The sequence below is a fragment of the Thamnophis elegans genome, chromosome 8 (genome assembly GCF_009769535.1).
Source record: "Thamnophis elegans isolate rThaEle1 chromosome 8, rThaEle1.pri, whole genome shotgun sequence".
Classification (NCBI taxonomy): Eukaryota; Metazoa; Chordata; class Lepidosauria; order Squamata; family Colubridae; genus Thamnophis; species Thamnophis elegans.
This window is the reverse complement of record NC_045548.1, coordinates 18,578,093-18,594,001: the sequence shown is the minus strand read 5'-3', so window position 1 is coordinate 18,594,001 and position 15,909 is coordinate 18,578,093. Positions and strand designations below refer to the sequence as shown.

At 40.3% G+C, this 15,909-nt stretch overlaps 1 protein-coding gene across 1 annotated transcript in view; it reads right to left on the bottom strand.

The window, feature by feature from the left end:
• Positions 1–8,733, bottom strand: part of NETO1 (neuropilin and tolloid like 1) — a 96,369-nt gene extending 87,636 nt beyond the window's left edge. Inside the window, exons 1-2 of the mRNA XM_032223482.1 lie at positions 7,416–8,733; positions 497–550 (exon numbers count right to left, since the gene is read on the bottom strand). Coding sequence (XP_032079373.1) covers positions 497–550; positions 7,416–7,443 — 82 coding nt within the window. The 5' untranslated portion in view covers positions 7,444–8,733. The remainder of the gene's footprint in view (positions 1–496; positions 551–7,415) is intronic.
• Between the last annotated feature and the right edge of the window lie 7,176 nt (positions 8,734–15,909).

The following is a 15,909-nucleotide window of genomic DNA, read 5'->3' as shown; positions in this document are numbered from 1 at the left end:
CAACCATAAGCTACAAATATTCTCTTCTATTTGTACTAGATCACTTTCTATGTCTTCTGAGCTTGAAATTCATTGCTTCCATAAATGTAACCATCCGTTTCTAAGTTTACCAACTGCAATAAAATTGTTGGCCAGGATGTGATTGAAATGTTACTCTTATTTTAGGATTCAGTTTTTAGGATATTATTTTATCTGTTTTTGGCCTTCTGATTTAAACAAAAACATGCTAGACCTACAGTTGCACGGAATTAAAAAAAAATATTCATTAATTTTTGGTTAACATGTTTCAGTGCTGATCTACATTTGGAAATAAGACATGTGTTTTCAATATTGAGTGTCATAGCCTGCCTTGACTATTTTAAACCTGTTCATAACACCAAGCACTACAATCCCCCCCACCTTACTAAATTGTATGTGGAAAAACGTAAATCATTTTAAGTTTTAAACATTTTTAAACAAAACCAGCTCATAGGAATATTTTCTTCTAAAAACATACCTGCTCCTTTTTTTGTTGCCCCAGCCCAGTGTAGGATGGTAAAACTTGCTACAACTGGAAAATAAAAACATGTTAGTTGTAATGAGAAATCAGTTAGGACAGCCCTATCCTTAACCTTAATCCAAAGTAGGAAATGCTAAAGAAAGAACAAACAGTATATGTTGTTTGGTTGCACTTATTTTTTATAAGAACATAGTAATCGTAAACAGAGTGACTACATATTCATAGTAAAAACTACACAGCAACAGGAATAAATGGATTTATCTTTTAAGCATGAATCATTTTGATTCATGAGTGCTCAGAATTTAGTAAGAGATACATTGAGATGACACCATTTAAATACTGTATATAGCCAGAGCTGCAATCCTATTCTATTTTCATGGGATAAGTCGCAGGAAAATCAGTGGAATTTACTTCTGCATAAATCTACACTACAGATTTGAAAGAAAAAAAACTGGATATTTTTTGAGTTTTTGGTATTAACTATGTCAGTTATCTGCAAATCAGATAGTTATACTGGTTATAGCTATGGTTATACTTAGCGATAGATGACATTTAACTAGCCATAGGAATATTGAATAATATATTGATGGATTTAGCCAGGCAATCTGTCCTCCCTCAGATGTTCCTGATATACAATTCTCATACTGCTGACAAAGTTGACAAGACTATTGAGAACATAGTCACCTGCAGCAAACCAAGACAGTGTCAAAATGACAACACACAAGCATAATTGTATAATGAGACAAACTCCATTCTTACAAGTTTTCATTCCAATATCTTGCATTATTGCCATTATGAGGCTATGTATCTAAAAGCAGTAGACAGGGCTCTCTGTGAGACCATATCCACCATCTGTAGAGTTGAGCCCTCCCCAGGTTCCAGAGGCTGTTTTTGCTCTTATAAAGCCTCTGGAGCCTGGGGAGGACGAAAAATGGCCTAAAAAAAGGCTAAAGTCAACTGGCCAGCACATGCATGCCTCGTTTGCCCTAACAAATAGCTCCCTGTGCCATAGGTTCATCATCCCAGATCTAGAAGATACAGATAGTACAGAATGCTACTTTCCAGTTGATACAATTCACTATTTCCTCTACTGCAAATAACTATGACTGGGAGTTGAAATCTAATACTGAGGTTTCCAAACTAACATGTTATCAATTGATTTAAAATCTTAATTTCAGTTAATCTTATTTTCCAGTGTTACCTATCTTTTATATTGTTTTTTTTTAAAAAAACAACAAATATTTTTAGCTAATTTGATCACTGTTTATTCTCTTAATAAGGACAAAAGATTCTGAATATCTGGGAGGACACTTTAAGTCCTTCAAAATCCACTCCTTGGCACAATCTAAACAGTATCTTGAAGATCTAATGTGACTTGGTCTGTTGGGCATGTACGTTGTCTCATATCTATTATTGTTTACAAGTGAAGTTTCCCTTTGATTGTTTGTACAGCATTTTCTGTTCCCAAAGGATACCTCTTTAAATTCTGTTGAAACTATTTTGGCAAGTTAACTATTTTGTACATTAACTACCAATTCAGAAATTGTTTAATTTTCCACTGAAATAAACAAACAGTGCTAGTAACAATAATTTCACATATCTGGCCCTCCTCATTATTTTACACTGGCTATTGTACCTTCATTTTCTTTTGCTCTGCAGTTAGACTAATGTATAATGGTAAATTGTTTTGCACCCAGCCTTCTGAACTAGACTGAATAATCCAGACTGCAAAAAACTGGTTAACTATAAATGGAAGTTAATATTTCTTGTTTTCTCTATTTCTTTACTCTCACCTAGTAGTATCCAGAGCTTTGAAGCTCAGATCTGGTAGTCCTATACAGTAATGAACATACACTTAGAAGAAACCTATTTGAGGTAGGAAGCTAGCAAACCTTATCAAAGACAATACTTGACAAGAGGAACAAAGTAATGGTTGCATAAGCACCATTTCTGTAGACTGGTATGTCTTTTGATATTATAGTCAAAGAGTCATTTTCACCAAATAGCTGCTTACTGAATATCATTTGCATTAGGATATACAATGTACAAATGACACTTTGCATTTTTGTATATAGAAGGATTGTCTATGATCTTCAAAGATGTATTGTTGCAATGAATGGGAGTTACTAACCTACAAAGCTATTACAATTGGAAATGCAAGAGCTGTAAAGTTGCCCATTTACCAATATGTATTTTATGTGAAATGTTAAATTTTATCCTTATTGAAAGCACTATTGCACGCATTTGCATTTTAAAACAGAGCTGCAATTATTGTGAATCAATGCCAGCTTCATTTGAGAGCTTTAAAAACTGGTCATTCATACAAATCCTTCATTATATAGTTTCCTACAATCAAAATTTGTAATAATCCCATGAATGGATTAACTCTTTCTATGGCTTACATTTTGATCTTTAGTATTTCTTCAAGGTCATCCAATAAATGAATTTAATAACCAAGAAACTTTATTTCATATATTTACAGCAGAATCAAGCTGGGTGTTTAGAAAATTAGATGAATAATAATAATGCACTTATTCAGTTCTAACATCTAGAGTCCACTGACATTGTTACACCAACTCTGTTGTGCCTTCATTGAGCATAATTTTCCCCTTTCCCCATTTATACAGGTATGCCAATCAAGAAATATGTACATCTAATACAAAATACGGTATATGCTGCTAAAGTTCAAAACTTATTTCTGATATTCTGTACATCTTATGATCATAGTATTTTTATTTTATTTTTGATGCATGTAAGCTACTTAAAAGCATTAATTTAAAGAAATCCTAGAGAAAAATAACCTTCAGAATGTCTTCCCCTACGTATCCACTAGTGGCTTCATAGAATTAGCTGCCTCATAACTACTGGGAACTTAAATGTATCATTTATGAATTTTCTTTAGTTACAATCTTAGAATTCCATTACCACTTTTTCCTAGATCTTCCTCTCAGGGTACCTTGCAACAGATCATCAAGCATTATTTAAAAGTGACAGCAACTGCTAAGAAAAAGGATAAACAATATTCAAATAGCAGTAGCACTTAGACTTATATACCACTTCATAGTGCTTTACAGCCATCTCTAAGTGGTTTCCAGAGTCAGCATATTGCCCCCAACAATCTAGGTCATTTTACCGAACTCGGAAGGATAGAAGGTTGAGTCAACCAGATCTTATATACCTGATTTTGTATGGCCATAATAGGCATTTCACTAATTTCATTACCATTTACAAATATTTGTCATCGGGCTTTCCACTAGTAGTTGTTATGAATACGGCTGAATTGAAGCTTGATAGTACTATAAAACTAACAAATTCCTCCATTTGTAATATTAAAAGATAAATTACTGAGGAGAGGGGTCAACCTATTCTCCAAAGCACCTTAGGACATGACAAGAAGTACTAAATAAAACTTGTCAAGGAGACAACCAACCTAGGGAGAAATTTCCTGTCAGGGAGAACAATTAATCAGTGGAATGGCTTGCCTTCAGAAGTTGTAGGTGTTCCATCACTGAATGTGTTTAAGAAGAGATGGACAGTCATTTGGTATAATCTCTTCCTTGGACAAGAGGTTGGACTTGAACACCTCCAATGTCCCTTCCGAATTCTGTTTCAAAGTTATATTATTTTGGTTCTGAAGAAGTCCTGAAGCCTGACAAGTTATTGTTCCTCAACCATCTACCCTTCACATTTTTCCTCAAACCACTGTGGATACTTCTAGGATTCTAACAGCTTTTGTCTTGCTATCTTATACTCTAAAACTTCAAATTTCCTTGCCTTCTAATAGTACAATAACAAGTGAAGTGGTTTTCTATTTTAAAACAGACTTAGTTTATGCTTGATCAGTTCTGTCCACATATAATCCTCAGTAATTTTAGATATTACCTGCTATCTCGTTATTTTATTTATTATCCTCTTCTTAAAATGTTGGAATCACGTTTTGTCATGCCCAGTTCTTGTGCTTTTAATTCTGTTTCATAAACCTACCTTGGTATTGTAAGGGTTATAAAAAGATAATAAACTGTACAGAGAAGAACATGATATTCTGAGTTAAATATTGTTCATTTTATATTTCATAATAACAACATAACCCACTTTTCTTTGAAAGAAAAGTTTTGTTTTGGAAGTCAGCAATATATTCTGAGACAAACACCACTGTATAATAAATTGATTGAACAAAAAGATTTCTGTCCTGTCAAAAATGTATTTAGTAAGAAATACTGTTAAGAGAAACGCTGCTATTAGCTAAATGCATTATTCATCTTGGATTTCCAAAACACTTTAAAGACATTTCAGGGTTTTGAAATTATATCAGTACATTTAAGAAACAGAGGAAGGAGAAAAATTGTGTATTTAGACAGAGGCCATAGGGGTGAGAATATACTTGAAATCTACTGATGTCATTTTATTTTCTTGTTCCTAAACAATAGCTGCCATCATGGTATATACTAAGTATTTAAATTTTATTTTTAAATAGGCAGACTGATCATATAATATTTCCACAATTCCAAAACAAGAAAGAGAAAACCATGATTTATATATTGTTCTTTCAAAGACAGATTTTGACACTTATTCTATGAACTCGGAGACTTCAAACAGAGAACTTTTTGTATTACCAATCAAAAGCCATTTAGCTTTCCCTTCTGCTTCTGTCTTTAGTGAATGATTTGTGGCAAGAATAGGAAGGAAGTTAAGGCAAGAAAGTAAAGTCACAAACAAAATTCTATATTAAAGTAGAAAACCTGTGATCATTTGTTTATGCCTAACTCCATTCATTGATATGAATCAAATTGACGCTGTAAGGCATTAAGTCAACCTGTTACATTCTTAATGTTTTGAAACTTGATCAGCAATAAGCATCATGGATTTGTAGTCCAAAACATCCAGAAAATATAGTTGCCTCCTTTAATGGATATTTAGATGAAAGTATATATTTGTATGGTGAAAGATAATTCAGTGTATATAGATGACATAAGATTTATTTAGATGTTCATAAGAGAAGCTGGTGAGTAGTTTGCTATTGAATAACGTACTATATATTCGTAATCATACTATAATATTCTTTTCAGATTTACTTTGCAGAATGTTCTACCATGTTTATTCCAAAGTGTTAACGGAATTTAACCCCAAATTCCTGAATTAGAATTACTGAAATAGCTACAATAATTCAAAGCCAGGAAGAAATCCCCCAGCTTCATCGATTTCTGAAAAAAATGGACATAGTAATAACCAATACACTTTAGATGACTATTGATATGATGTAAATTAAAAGATATGGACACACCCCATACAATTTAATGGCAGAATTATTTAATAGTAATCAAATGAGATTAATATTGTTTAATGTATGAATCTATTTGCACATTATTGGAGAAATTATGAATCTTATTAGCTACTGAGCACTTGAATATTAACCAGATGGTTTTAACTACAAATAACTTTTTCAATTAAATTATTCACTTGACTAGAAATGAATTAATGCTAAATCCCCTTTCCTTTCATCTAATTATTTTCTATGGCCTCCATCAAATACAGAAAAGGAGAAAATGAACATCTTACCTACTACCATCCTGACTCAAAAAATTCCATTCACTATGCTTTGAAAGAAAGCAGTTTTCTTTTAAAGCCAAAATTAAGAATAGTATCCCATTAAGCTTTTTGATTCACATCCTCCTTCAAGATACTAATGCTTGTCTGTACTATATCTAGTGAGAACAGAAAAAATAAACTTAAAAAAAAAATCTAGGGACCCATCACTGACCCTTCAATAAGGATGTATTAGAGGCAGTTTTGTACTATGTTTGCTGAGATATCTATTAAGTTTGAACATATTTACATTCATTATTTAACCTGGGTTATAAATAAAGATATTTCTGGATTTGTTTAGTAAATTGTTATGGAATTGGGCATATAAGTACCATTAAATGAAAAAAATTATCCCAGTTCCACTAGTATTTGTGAAACCATGTAGATTAGTAAAGGATTATACTACACGACTTGAGAATTTTAAATACTGAAAGAAACCTAAGGAAAATTGTAATTTTAGAGTAACCACTAGCCAGTGATTTTAATGTAATAACAGGGTTTCCTGGAGGAGGAGGAGGAAGAGAACTACTCAAACCTGGCAGCCTTTGTTTTAATCCTGAATGATGTCAGTAATTAATGAGTTTGGATTAATTTAGACAGCTGGCTCCAGGGACGGTCATTCGGTGAAAATCTCATCCTCACGCCTACCTGGGACTCAATCTAACCTGGGACTGAAGATGAGGGGAAGGGACAGGGCCATTCTGATTTTGAACCTGGTTACACAGAAGTTCCAGAGAATTTCAGAGAACCAGATTCCCAACGAGAGCAAGTAATAGACTATAGCCTCCCCCCCACAAAACCTGGCCAGAATTGGCCAAATTCCAGAATGCACCGACTTCTTGCGCGGTTTAAAAATCTCGGTTAGCTTAACTGTTATAAAGGGTTTTTTTTTTTTTCTTTTCAAAAGGGAAGTTTTATAGCGGGCAAGGTCTCTCGGCCCCATCCGCCCTCCTCCTTCCGCATATGGGTTTGTGGGGCAGGTTTGCCTCCAACTGGATTCTTCTAGATCGCAACCCGGATCTAAGAGCCAGGAGTTTTCCCCGCGGCTGTAGTTCAAGGTTTCAGGGTGCCCGACCCCTGGATTGGCGATTCCGATGGGGGGGGGCAACGGGAGGCGGGGGAAGCGTCTGAGGCGGCGGCAGGGGGGAGATTTACACCTACGCCATTCACCTTTCCCGCAACTGATCTCCTTTCTCCTAGTTTGCAACAACCTTTTGCCGGAGGGAGGGGGGAGGAGGAGGGAAAGGAGGGGAGAGGGGTTGGCCGGCGCGGGTGCCGGCAGAGCGCGTTCCAAGTCGGAGTCCAAGGCGGGCGGCGGGGAAGCGGTACTCACTGTGAAACAAGCTGCGTCCATGGATCATGTCTGTTCCTTACACAAGGGGCTGCGCTCTCCACTAATTCCATCTAGAGACGGGAGGGCTTCCACGGTGGAGAGCCGAGCAGCCCGGGAGCCCACGCGCGCGGCACACACTCAACCCAGAAGCTCGACGTCCCCCTCTGCACTCGCTCTCGCCCCGCCGTTTGGCAAGGAGCGACCATTTCCACCGCTCGGTTCCAGAGCAGCCAGCTTCGGGGGCTAGTAGCGGTCGCCGCCGCAGCAGCCACCGGGAGTCTGCATAACCGGCCAAGAAAGGCGAGAGAGGAAGGAGACGCAAAAGCTGGACTCCGGGCGACGAGAAACGGCCGCCAACAGGGCGCTCCCAGGCTCCGGCGCGGGAGGGAGGCGGGCTTCTCTCCTCCCGCTTCAATCGCCAGTTTCCCACACAGCAACCAGTCTTTGAGAGAGAATTTGGAGGCCGAGGTCGTCCGGCCTTTTAGAGTTATTAAGGCGTCCAGAAACGAAGAAGACGGGTGGGCCTGTCATCAGTTCCCGGGTGGGGGGAGGTGGGGGGAGGCCCCCGAAGTGGGAAGAAAGGGGCTTCTCCGGGAAGGGGGGAAGAGAACAAGGGAAGGGAGCAGAGGGCAAAAATGGGCTCACCCAATGGGGGATTTAATCATCTTTGGGGTCCCGCCGCGCAATCCTTATTAAAGGCGAAGCCCTTTAAAGTCAGCTCATGTCGGCCGCCTCGTGGCAGCACATCAAGCCGAAGTAAAAGTGAGTCTCCTCCGGCCGAGGTAGTAGGAAAGGAGAGAGCGCGAGAGGGGGGAAAAAAAGAAACAAATTACAATTCAGCCCAGAAGCGAATTAACCCGGGAGAATCTCTCGAGCAGCGATGGGGAGCGAGACCCCGGAGGGCCGCGCAGTCTTGGAGGTGTCGCCGCCGCCTGCCAAGTGTCTGCCCCAGGCAAGAGATGGCGTCTTTTCCACCCCCGGTCCTCCTGCGTGGCCAACCTGCGAAGGACCTTCGCTCTGCGCGCTGCAGTCTTTCTGGGTCCAAGAACGAGAGTGGGGCGGGCTGGAGACACTGCAATAAAAGTTTAGTGTCAGGCCGGCGGCCCTGAATTAATCTCTTTCCCTCCGTCCGGAGGTAGCAGGGGAATAGACCTCCTCCAGGTTCTTCCTCTTCTCCTCGAGTAGATGCCTTTTTTCCTTCCACCCTCAAGGCACCTTCCGAGACTGGGCTGCGAAGAGAGATCGCCGAGAAGGGGAGGCGGAGCCGGGATGGCAAACCTGAGTACAGCAACGGGAAAGGGGCAGATTCCCTGAAACGGATTCAACTCTCCTCTTTTTTTCCCCCCACTCGGTGGTTTTGCGCTGTCCCTCCCCCCTTTGCAGCCGCGCCAAAAGGACGAAGTCCGCAATAGCGGCTGCTTTACCACGCACAGGGATTTCCCAGCCTGCAGCCGCCGCTTCTTCTCTCGCGCGCCGTCAGTGGCATCCACGCAAAAAGAAGAGCCGCGTGGGAGGGGGGAGAGGCAGAGGAGGGGCGGGGTGAGGAGAAATAGCCGCTGAATAAGGCAGGGCCGGGAAGGAGGGGAGGGGGTGGGAGAGAAAAATCTAACCGTAGCTCCTGAGAGTGATGTTGATGATCCTCCCCACCTGCTGCTTGCGAAGGTGATGCCGGAAGGAAAAGAGTGATATGTACAAGCTGAAACAGGAAAAGAAAGTCCACTTGCGCATCGCCCCACCGGTAAAAACCGAATCTATATGTTAAAAAAAAAATCCAGTGGGAAATTTACCAAACCTTTTGCAGCATCCCCCACGAAGCCAGTGGGCAGATCTGTTGGCTTTTCACTGGGAAGCTCTGCGACGTTAAGTAGTTAGATGGCAGAGAGTCAGAAAACCCCGAAGCAGCTAGAAAAATGGAAAAGCAAAAGTGTCCTGGAAGGTGAAATCCTAAACGACTTCTGTATTTGTTGCGAAGAAAATATATCACCCGGAGTCGAGCTGGACAAGAAGAAGAGGAGGAGGGGGCGACTGTCGTTTGATTTAGCCCCACCGGTTACGGCGGAGATTCCCAAGTAAGCCAAAAGTCAGCCGCCTTGGCAGTAATACGCGAAGCCTCATCCAAACGGCGCGGTCCAAAAATAATGTCACGACGGATCCCATGCAGTCTGTGCCTTTGCGGGAGCGTTTTCTAAAGGTTGGGGAGGGGGGGGATCTTTGAGAAACAGGAAATCACAAACGGCAAAAGCCACTTCTCCGAACCAGGAGCCCGATAGCTGCGATCCGAGAGGAGGAAAAACAGACTTCTTGAAAGTGCGATAAGGGGAACGCAAAACGATGCATTGTGTATAGGTCTCACTTCTTGCCCGGGCTTTGCGAGCCGCTGCAAAAACGTCCAACCCCAGACGTAGGTAATATGACGACGTGAAACTCGTGGATCTTAGGACAGGCAGCGCATTGACTTGGAATTCCCGGTCCCAGATCCGCTTGTTTGCAATTTTCCGGCCACTGCCAAAGTTAGGCTTGTAGCCCCTGCCGACAACCTAGCCGCCTCGAATGGATTGGCGTTTTTACCTCCCGCTGGGCTCCCAAATCCTTTTCTTCTAAGGAAAGTGAGCCGCCTAATCTGCTTTTCGCTTCTGATGAGACACACGGCTTGTGGCTATTTCTAAACACAAAGGCGAGAAGCCTCAACCGACAAGGTTCTTATTGGGAGATGGGACTAATAATTCACGCCTCCGGTGGAATTACCCAATGCGTTAACTGGAGCCAGGCGCTTAGTCATAGCGATTGTAAGGATCCACGCACTCCGCGACGATGCCCAAGCAGGTACAAGAAGAGACCAGAGCTTATCTTGTCGGCTTGGAGAGGATTCCTTTTTCTTTAACTTACGTTTTGGCCGGAATTCTCTGCAACCAAACGGCTCTTTTCTCAAGATCAGGGGTCCCTAAACTTGGCAACTTTAAGACGTGTGGACTTCAAGTCCCAGATTCTGGAACTTGAAGTCCACAAGTCTTAAAGTTGCCAAGTTTGAAGACCTCTGCTCAAGACCCACCTTTTCAAGCCACTTTCATTTTGTGTCTGCGGGTTGTCCCTTGGAGGGAATTTTCTCCCAAATTCGGCCCCAGTTGTCACCACATGCAGCTCCACCGACTTCTACAAATGTAACTCGATATTTCTCTCCTCCCCCTTACTGCCTTCATTAATAGGGTTAAAACTGGAGCAAAAGATTTTCAGACTGATTTGTCTGATAATGTCCTGCAGGAGAGTGCAGGTAATCACTGCCCTTGTAGATAGGACCGTTTTTGGTGTGATGGTTTCTTTGCAAAGAACTACTGTACAACTTTATTTTAAGTTGAATGGCCGAGGTGGCGCAGTGGTTAAATGCAGCACTGCAGGCTACTTCAGCTGACTGCAGTTCTGCAGTTCGGCTGTTCAAATCCCACCAGCTCAGGGTTGACTCAGCCTTCCATCCTTCCGAGGTGGGTAAAATGAGGACCCGGCCCGGATTGTTGTTGGAGGCAATATGCTGACTCTGTAAACCGCTTAGAGAGGGCTGAAAGCCCTATGAAGCGGTATATAAGTCTAACTGCTATTGCTATTGCTAAGTGTAATAGAAGAAAAAGAACTAAACGGGTTGTGTTGATTCTCTCTTCCATCTGGGTGTGAAGGGCTGAAAATAAAAGCAGCTAAATTGGGGAACAGTTCAGAAGCAGAAAAAGATCTGGAAAAATATAAGTTCATATCCCTATTTCTTGATAAGATAACCTTCAGTGAGTCACTTTTCCTCTCCTTGCCTTGATTCCCAAGCTATTGAGTTCACAACTTTGCTATATTTACATTTACAAATATTCACTATACCTCTGGCTTGCTGAAATATCCAGGAGATCACACTCACTGAGCATAGACTTAATAGGATTACCTGGTTGGTACTTGGATGAGCAATTACCAGGAGGTACCAGAGCTGTAGATTAGGCCAGGAAGATGAAAATCATTCTGAAAGAAAGCAGTTGGAAATCTATTATAGGCTATGCCAAGAGTATAATTTATCTGTATCAGTGAAGTCAAAGCTGGATTTAGACAAAAACTAAGCTTCAGGGCTTCTCTGCATTATATTTGTAGTGAATGTATCAGGAACCCAAATATTTCTAAAAAGCATCCAGCCTTTATTTCTTTAAACACCTTGAGGTTAAAGGCCACATCTGCTGCTCTTCCTAGTGAGGGGGAATTATTGATTTGCAGGGTGGGAGCAAACCAGTGGTGGGTTTCTAAACATTTTGGAACCTCTTCTGTAGGTGTGGCCTGTTTTGTGGGAGTGGCTTGCCGGCCATGTGACTGGGTGGGAGTGGCCAAGATGATGTCACTGAATTCTTTGCCCCAATAGATGATCTACAAAAAGATACAAAAAAGGAAATTTATTATTTTGTGAATTTACTACTTAAATAAGATTAAAATAAGTACACAAAACATAAAAGAGCTACTTATAGAAGGAAGATGACTGTCCTTGCCAGTCTTCAATATCACTGACTCCAATGAATAGCCTGCAGAAAGAAGAGCCACAGAAATGAACTCTTTCATTGCATGCACTGCTTTGGGATGAAACCAGCACACAAAATAATAGAAAAGGAAGATTATTGTCCTTTGTGTGTTGAAGTCACCCACTGACCACCTTGCTCCAATGAATAGCTCGCACAAAGAGATACAGAAAGGAAGACTTTAATTGCTTGCAGTACTATATTAAGGATGAAACCAGCACACAAAACAATAAAACAGCTACTTACATAGGAAAGATGACTGTCCTAGTGGTCATACTCTGTTGCCTCTTCATCCTGTTAAATAATACCGTGTTTTCCCCCAAATAAGACCAGGTCTTATTTTCTTTTTACCCACAAAATATGGCTTGGGCCTTATTATGAGGGGAGGATTTATTGTTTTGGGGTTGCTGGGCAGCTGGCCCCCAACCATAGAGCGTACGTCCAGAGCGGTCACATCGCTCGGTTTGGAAGCTGCAGAAAAAGCCATGCGGTGGCGGCAGCAGCAGAAGTGCTATTCCTCTGCAGAGAGATAGCTGGGCCAGGGCATTGTGAGACTGGGAGGCACATGAGTGAGAGGAGGACAGCCACTCGCCCAACTCCCCTCTCCAGCCATGCAGAGGCCCATTCACTGGCATTTTGAAGGCGCCAAGCCGTGGGAGCCGGACAGTGGCAAACAAGCGCTCACGTGGCTTGGCGATACCCCTAAGTCAGTGAATGGCGCTGTGCCTTGCTAGAAAGGGGGTTTGCTGGGTGCTGCTCATGAGCCTGGTTGCTTCATGGCTGCTGTTTTGCGCTGCTGTGACAGCGCAACACAGCCATTCGCCCATGAGGCTGTGCCCAGCTCTTTGGGAGCCCACTCGCAAGAGAGCAGCCACTCGGCAAGCCCCCTCTTCAGCTGGGCACAGCGCTGCTGACCAACCTAGCAGTATCCTGAAGGCACCAAGCAACACGATCACCTTTGCCTCCTCCCGCGGCTTGGCACCTTCGGGATACTGCTAGGTTGGTGAGCGGCGCTCTGCCTGGCTGGGGGTGGGGTGTTGTCCAGGGAGCTTATTTGCGGGGGAGGGTTTATATTTTTGCCCACCAGAAAAATGTGGCATGGCCTTATTATCAGGACATGTCGTATTTAGGAAAACGGTACAAACTGCAGAAGAAATAAACAATATTGGACTCGATTGTGGTTGTAAGCTGAGGACTACACTACAGGTAATAGAAGGGACCTCTGTGGAAGAAGGCGGGGCTTAGCAGTGAGAAGATGGAGTTTCAGGCTATTCCTGAAATTCCTCTATTCCGAAGGATTTTTGGATGGGTTCTTTGAACTCTAGCTGTCCCGGAGACAACAGTGAAGGTGAGGAGAGACCCAGGACCTCAGAGACACCCGCAAGTCTCTGGGGGGGGGGGTATTAACTCCTCGTGCCAATTCCTTTCTGGATTAGCTGCGTGCTAACTGAAACTGCAGTTGCCCCTAAGAATGGCAGAAGTGATGTCATCTGGTAAGCTGATTTATTATTCAAGAGAGACTGTCCGCGCTAAAAGCTTAAACTAATTGAAACCATAAATAGAAGAATCTAGCGGCGAATTGGTCTTTTTTAATGGATTTATGGCTGGTGGCTACTTTATTTCTTAAACGCTTCATGGAATGCTTCGGCAACCCCCCTCACTGACTCTTTTTAAGTGGATCGTAAAGTCAACTTTCTATTAATTAGCCTGTCACGATCTGACATTTTACTACCTGGCTGTGTTTACGATCAGATAAGATTGCACAGTTTTCAGCGTGTTTATATTTGGAATTTCTAACTGCGACACATCATGGCGTCTGAAGTCTCATTTCAGATTCTTTTTTCCGCATGTCAAGAGCTTTTTGACTCTTTCAGAGATTGGAAAGAAAATTGGATCATCTGATTTTAAAATATGAAGGAAAAAACTGAGATCGTTGAATGTTTGAATGTTCCTGAAATACAAATGGAAAATGTGAGAAATGGCGTCTGGTCTATCTCAGAGGAAGAAAGGAGGGGGGGAGCCATAAAGAAGATTCATTTAAAGAGACAGAGTGCAGGAGAAATGGAAACTCCACCCTGGAGAATTAAAGTCAATTTGAAAAATTTTAACAAGCCCGGGACAACATTATTATCTCATCACTGACATTCAGAGCCAAAAGGTGCGAAGATATTTTTGTTTGGACTTGCTTATAAAAACATTTGGTAAATTTATTCAACGAATGGCAACTGGATTAAGAAAAATTTTGCTGTTGGAGGGACACAGGCTGACAGATGCAAGAATATAATTTAAATTAGCTAAATCTGATTATTTTAATTTGTAATAGATATAGCTGAATAATAATTGATATTGATGGTAATGTATATAATGTGGAATTGGCTGATAGATTGAAGAACACAATTGAAATCTAGCTAATCTAATTGCTCTCTTTGTAACAGATATAGCTGAATAATAATTGATATGGATAGTAATGTATATAATGTGGAGTCGATATGATAAATAACAATTGGATATGAGAAAACATTTTTGGATTATACATAAAAGTATTAATTACAATAACTACCACTATTATAAAAACTAAATAAAATACATACAATCAAATGTTAATCAACACTGGGAAAATGTTATGATATATGATATAACTAAATATTATGGATGTTCAGCTAAAATAGGATATGAGGATTTGATGTAAATAGAGGACTTTATAAGTAGTAAATGAAATGTCAGCATGTGTTATGGATTAATTCTTTGGTATAGCTAAGGATGAAGGATGTTTTAAATAACTATAGGTAATTAAAACTGGAGGTATAATGATGTTAATATGGTAAACATTTGAGTTAAGATATTTGAATTAATATGAATCAATGGAAGAGAAGCACAAAGCATGTTGTAAACAGCTGATATACTTCTTTTTTTTTAATAGATACCTGTGTTTTGTTCTTTTTCCTGCCTGTCGTGTTTTTTTTTTGTCCTTTTTTTTTTTTTTTTGCCTTTTCTTTTGATTTTTTCTTTTCCCACTGGTGTGGGCAGGTATTGTTCAAGATTATTACTTGTATTATACTTTTAAATAATAATTACAGTCAAATGAAAATGGATATATAATAATGCTTAAGTTAATATGAGTTATGTTTGTTGACCGTGGAGGATCTGTAATCGATTGATACATTTTCTACAGATGTAAAGAAAGATGCTGTACTTGTTTTCAATTAAAATTAAAAAACTTTATTAAAAAAAAAAAAAAAAAAGAAGGGACCTCTGTTTTCACCCAACAATATACAGTCTTTTCAGGAAAGATGTCCCCCACAAACAGGAAAGATATAGTTTTTCATCTAAGAAGTTAGATCAAGAATGAACGTCATAGGTAGATTCACAGAGCAATACAGATTTCTTTTTCTGAAATTTATTCCTCAGTTCAAAAAACAGGAATATATGAATTAGGTTCAGTACTTAGGACAGACCAGACCAGATCAAGAGTAGTGGTGTCATGGTTAGAAGCAATGGTAAAGCAAGATATGGATTTAAAACCAGTAATATTTTTTTGGGTATTTCAAAGGGAATACAATACATATTTAATCTTACACATGATAACAGCTGCTGGAATTGTGTTTGCACACAGCGGAAAAAACAAAGATATGAAAATGAATAAATATTAGAATGTGGCAGGAATGAATAAATTGACAATTAAAATCAAGAAGACTTTGAATACTTTTTCTTTGAGATTTGTTTATCAATTGCTAACTAACAGAAACAGAAATTAGAAATCTAAAAGTATGAAAGAAAACACCAATTATGTAAGGAAAGGTCACGAAAATGTATAAGGAAATATTATTAGTACTTGATCAGTAATTAATGCAGACGAAACCAGTTTTTTTCCCTAACCCTAAGGACAGGAAAGACAAAGCCACTGGAATAAAAACCATCAAGGCATTATGGGAAATTATAAAGGACAGTGCCAGGAAGCTCACAGA